This window comes from Tribolium madens, unplaced genomic scaffold (genome assembly GCF_015345945.1).
Source record: "Tribolium madens isolate multiple individuals breed KSU strain unplaced genomic scaffold, Tmad_KSU_1.1 Scaffold_3;HRSCAF=73;Tcas5.2_LG2, whole genome shotgun sequence".
NCBI lineage: Eukaryota > Metazoa > Arthropoda > Insecta > Coleoptera > Tenebrionidae > Tribolium > Tribolium madens.
In genome coordinates, this window is record NW_025401006.1 from 14,815,304 (window position 1) to 14,821,068 (window position 5,765).

Sequence of the window (5,765 nt, forward strand, 5' to 3'; positions counted from 1 at the left end):
ATTGGTTTTCTTTTTTTATTATGCCATGACAATTTTTTGATTCTACTTCAATATATTGTTCTCAATTTTAAACCTTTAAAATAATAAAAAAAGCATAAGAACTAAAGAAAAAAATTCGGTAAGTAATTTGTAAGACAATTTAAAAAACTGTCAATTAAATCTTCTTTCCTTCATCATCATCTTCATTTTCTTTAGTTTTTTTGACATCCTTTTAATTGATTTGTTTTTTAAATTTTTTATTTAAATTTTTTCTCAATCTGAAACCGTTACTTTGCAGACTTTTTTGTTTGTTTTGGTCCATACTATTACCTCTTAAAATGTTTTACAATCTTTTTTTAACAAACTCTATTTTTTTTAATAATTATTTAGTAAAGGTACAAAATTTTTGCCAATACTCGTAAAAGCCACAAATAGCATTAAACAGAGTTACAATTTAGGATACAGTTTCCTTGTTTCCTAATAATAGCAAAAAATGAATAACAAGAAGTAAAAAATTAAAGAAAATCAAATGTAAATAAGCAAAAAAGTTCAAAAAAGAAAGAAAATCATCATAGTAAAATAGTAAAATAGTAAAATAGTAAAAAAACCGGGAAAAAATAAAAAATTTTGAGAAACTAAATTCGAACCAAAAAATTAAAATAAACAAACTTTAATTAAGCAACAAAAATTAGCAGAATTGTAAAAATTAAAAAAAAAATGATAAAAAATAGTACAAAAGTAAAGAAAAAAAGAGTAAACAAACAAACAATAAAATAAATGCATGCAAAAAAAGAAAATAAAAAACATTTTTTTGATTTATCTTTGGCGAAGTAAAATTAGGTAAAAATCCAAGATATTAGAAAAAAATAGAAACAGACAATTTCTTTGTCAATAAAAAAGTGGTTTTGCTCACCAAAATGAGAGTTTTTAAATTTGTTTGCCAAAATTTTTAGTGATATTTTTGTAAATTATTATACGAAACACCAATCAAGACCTAAAAATTGCATCAAAGTAAGAAAAAAATAATAAAAAAGAAAGAAAAATGAGTAAATGAACAATAAAAGTAGTAAAAAAAGTATTTGAAAAAAAATTTTGTTTAAATAATAAGACAAATGAGGAATAAATTAACCAAATAAACAACAAAAATAGTGACAAATTTGGAAAAAATGAAAAAATTGAAAAGATAAATTTAAATAAAAAATCTTGGATGCAACAAACAATTAACAGAATCAGAAAACAAAAAATTTAAAAAGTTAAATTAGGTAAAACCAAAAAGTTGGAGCAAAACAAAGAAAAAAATAAGTCAATTAAATCTTCTTTCCTTCATCATCATCTTCATTTTCTTTAGTTTTTTCGACATCCTCAGTTTTTTATTTGATTTTCTCGTTTTCATTTTTATTTTACAATCTTTTTTTAACACCCTCTATATATTTTTTTTCTAATTATTTTGTAAAGGTACAAAAATTTTGCCAAAAAAAACTTGAAAAATTATTTTTCCAACAGAAATAAATAGAGTCAAAGTAAAAAATTTAAACTTTCACAACTTCGAAATTTTTGTAGATAGAATTTTAACTTTCCATACATATCTCGAGAACGATAAAAGCCAAAAACTTGAAATTTGGTATGTAGAAAGGGGACGCAGCACGAAACATTTGGTAAAAATCGGTCGCAAAAAATAAGATATCAGGAACATGGAAAAAATCTGGCAAAATGTTTTAGATTTTAATAAAAATTAATTATAAAAATATTAAAAATTTATAAGAATATTTTAAAAAAATAAGAAAAACAGCACAACATGAAGTGAGAAGTATAAACAAAATAAAACAAAATTTGAAATTGTCAAGTAGATGTTCCGAATTTCTATTAACTTCACCGTCTTCATTTCGTAGGTTTTTTTTCTGATTTTCTTGTTTTACTTTTTTTTTCTTGTATCGTTTTTATTTTTTTTTCTCTAAATTTTTTGTTATATCTTTTCAAAATTGTTAAATTACCGTTTCAAGTTTTGTTTCTTTTTTTATTATGCCATGACAATTTTTTGGTTCTACTTTATTATATTATTCTCAGTTTTAAACCTTTAAAATAATAAAAAAAGTATTAGAACTAAAAAAAAATTGTTGAACTTATGACCAAAAAAAAAATTAAGAAACTGTCAATTAAATCTTCTTTCCTTCATCATCATCTTCATTTTCTTTAGTTTTTTCGACATCCTCAGTTTTTTATTTGATTTTCCCATTTTCATTTTGTTTTAAATTGTTTCTTAATCCGAAACCGTTACTTTGCAGACTTTTTTGTTTGTTTTAGTCCATACTATTACCTCTTAAAATATTTTACAATTTTACAATTTCGTTCACCGAAATGCGAGTTTTTAAATTTATTTGCAAAAATTCTTGGTGATTCTTTGTAAATTATTATACGAAACACCAATAAAGACCTAAAAATGGGATCAAAGTAAGAAAAAATAATAAAGAAGAAAGAGAAATGAGAAAATGAACATCAAAAGTAGTAAAAAAAGCAAAAAAAAACACAAAAGTATTAAAAAAAATATTTGTTTAAGTAATAAGACAAATGAAGAATAAATTAACTAAATAAAGAACAAAGATTGTAACAAATTAAGAAAAAAATAAAAAAATTAAAAAATTATTTAAATAAACAAATCTAGAATGCAACAAACAATTAACAAAATCAGAAAACACAAAATTTAAAAATTTAAATTAGGTAAAACCAAACAGTTGGAGAAAAACAAAGAAAAAAATAAGTTAATTAAATCTTCTTTCCTTCATCATCTTAATTTTCTTTAGTTTTTTTGACATTCTCAGTTTTTTATTTGATTTTCTCGTTTTCATTTTCTTTTAAATTGTTTATTTAAATTGTTTCTCAATTCCAAACCGTTACTTTGCAAACTTTTTTGTTTGTTTTGGTCTATACTATTACCTCCTAAAATATTTTACAATCTTTTTTTAACACCTTATATATGTTTTTTTTATAAAAAAAAAATTTTACAATCTTTTTTTAACACCTTATATATGTTTTTTTTATAAAAAAAAAAACTTCGAGATTTTTGTAGATAGAATTTTTACTTTCCACGCATATCTCGAGAACGATAAAAGCCAAAAACTTGAAATTTGGTATGTAGAAAGGGGACGCAGCACGAAACATTTGGTAAAAATCGGTTGCAAAAAATCGATTTTTTAACATTTTTTTCATATTCCTGGTACCATTGGAGCGCGATTTCTGGCACACCCTGTATAATAAATAACGTACAAACTATTCAAATAGTATTGAAGTCCTTGTCGGAAAACCGGCCTTGACAACGTATAATTCAACATCCGAATCAAACTCGTCCCTTTACTTTGTATAATCGTATCGAAAATTTGCTCAATTTGAACAGTTTTAGTAAAATCGGTTTGAATTGGATGAGTCGATTTCAAACTATCCAAACTGAAGCTTTTATACATGACTCTTACGGGAAAATCGTTGCTGCTTTGCCACCTCGGTTTCAACTAAAAGTAGTAGTAGAAAAAATCACCTATGCCCCTCGTGGTTGCATTTCTTACACTAGTTTGCACAACTTCGGCTATGAAACTCCCAATTCCCTCGTTTAGCCACAAATCGTTCCACCATTTCATCGTGACCAAATTCCCGAACCATTGGTGTGCCAAAGCGTGTGCCAAAGCGATGAAAATGTGTTGTTTCAACTCCCAGTTTCGGGAGTTTTCCTCGAGGAGGATTGAGGATTTTTGGAAGGAGAGGACGCCCCAACTCCCCATTGAGCCTCTGGCGAAGTTTGGGACGGCTAAAAGGTCGATTTTGGGGAGGGGATATTTAATCCCTAGATAATCCTCCAAGAAGATTAAGATGCTCTGGGCTGCTTCGAGGGCGTATTTCGCTTTGGGTAGGTCGCTTTGGGGGGCCCAGAGGTTGATTACAGGGCCGGTTTCGGATGAATTTAAGTGCAAATTGTGGAAGTCGCAAATTGTGAAGGAGAGGAGGTAAGTGGGCATTGGGAGGGATTTGTCGAAGTGGTCCCAGACCCAGCCTGGCCTCTCAGGGCTAAAAAATTTTTTGGGGGGAATTGAATGAAGATTTTTACATAATTTTTACTTTTGTAGTAAAGTTTAGAGTTTTAGAAAAAAATGCAAAAAAATTCGTAATTTTCTATGAAGTCAAGAATTTAAGAAATTTTATTAAAAAACAAAGTAGAAAATTGCAAAATAAGTTTGTTTTTTAACAAAAAAATAATATAAAATCTGAATAATTTTGACGAAACTAAGCAAAAATGGCAAAATTAAATTTGTTTTTTTTTCTAGAAATCCACCGAATTTAAAAAATGTGGCCAAAAACTATAAAACTGAGTAAAACATTTGTTTTTTATAAGTTTTGGAGTGTTTTTTAACAAAAATCGCTAATAATTGTAAAAAACGCAGAAAAGTTTGTTAGTTGTTCAAAATTCTAGAGATTGTAGAAAATTGCAACGTTGTGTTTTTGATGCCTTATTTTGATCAAAGGCGTAATTTTTTATGAGTCCAGAGTGTTAATACCAGAAAAGTCAAGAATATGAGAAATTTTGTTAAAAAACAAAGTAGAAAATTGCAAAATATCGTTATTTTCTATAACTTTGAGTGATATTTAACAAAAAATTTAGAAAAAAAAAACAAAGTAGAAAATTGCAAAATAAGTCTAAAAAAAACTTTATTTTTTTTTATAATTTTAAGAATAATATTTATTGAAAAACTTACAATATTTGAGTAATTTTGTCGAAACAAGACAAATATTTGCAAAATTTAATTAGATTTTTTTTAAGATTACTGAATTTAAAAAATGTTAAGATAAATCGTAAAAGTAAGTCAAAAATTTGTAATTTTTTTGGTTTGGAGTGTTTATGAACAAAAAATCGTTCAAAATTGCTAAAATGCCTAAATTCTGCTTAGGTTGAAAAATTTAGAGCACTTTTTATCAAGAAACTAAGTAAATTTGAAAGAACAAAAAAAATACAAAATTTTAATTCCAAAATGCGTTATTTTCTATTAATCCAGAGCGTATATTAACGAAAAACTCAAGAATTAATGAGTTTGTTAAAACAAAGTAAAAAAATGCAAAATAAATTTGAAAAAACGTAATTTTTTGTAACTTTGAGAGTTATTTAACGAAAAATTTACAATTGAGTAATTTTGCAAACAAGCCGAAAAATTGTAAAATTTAATTTGATGTTTTTTTAAAATTACTGAATTTAAAAAATATTGTTGAAATAAATTGTAAAAGTATTTCAAAAATTTCTTATTTTTTATTAGGTTTGGGGTGTTTTTTTAACAAAAAATCGGTCAAAATTGCTAAAATGCCTAATTTCTCCTTAGTTTGAAAAATTTAGAGCACTTTTTACCAAGAAAATAACTTTTGAAAGATTTGTTAATAAATATTATTATTAATGCAAATGCGTTATTTATACTTCTTTTTAAAAGAATTTAGTGCGTTTTATACCTAGAAATTAGGTTCTAAATTCTAAAGGTTTTGAAATGTTTTTCAATGAAAAAACGCTCAAAATTGTAGAAATTTTGCCTAAACAAAACAGAAAATTACAAAATTAGACGTGAAAACATGTTTTTGTTTGTTTTTTATGAATTTTTTTCCAAGAAAACTACCAAATTCAAGAAATTTTGTCTAAACAAAGCAAAAAATGGAAAATTTTGATCATAAAATGTGTTGTTTTTTATGAATCCAGAACGCTTATTGCTGAAAAACTCTTGAAATTAAGATTTTTTTTAAAAAACAAAGTAAAAAACTGAAAAACA

General features: G+C 25.4%; 1 protein-coding gene across 1 annotated transcript in view; it reads right to left on the reverse strand.

The window, feature by feature from the left end:
- Nucleotides 1–5,765, reverse strand: part of LOC123007744 (aminopeptidase N-like) — a 21,608-nt gene that overhangs the window by 7,244 nt on the left and 8,599 nt on the right. Inside the window, exons 3-5 of the mRNA XM_044403169.1 lie at nt 3,534–4,029; nt 3,195–3,479; nt 1,562–1,589 (exon numbers count right to left, since the gene is read on the reverse strand). Coding sequence (XP_044259104.1) covers nt 1,562–1,589; nt 3,195–3,479; nt 3,534–4,029 — 809 coding nt within the window. The remainder of the gene's footprint in view (nt 1–1,561; nt 1,590–3,194; nt 3,480–3,533; nt 4,030–5,765) is intronic.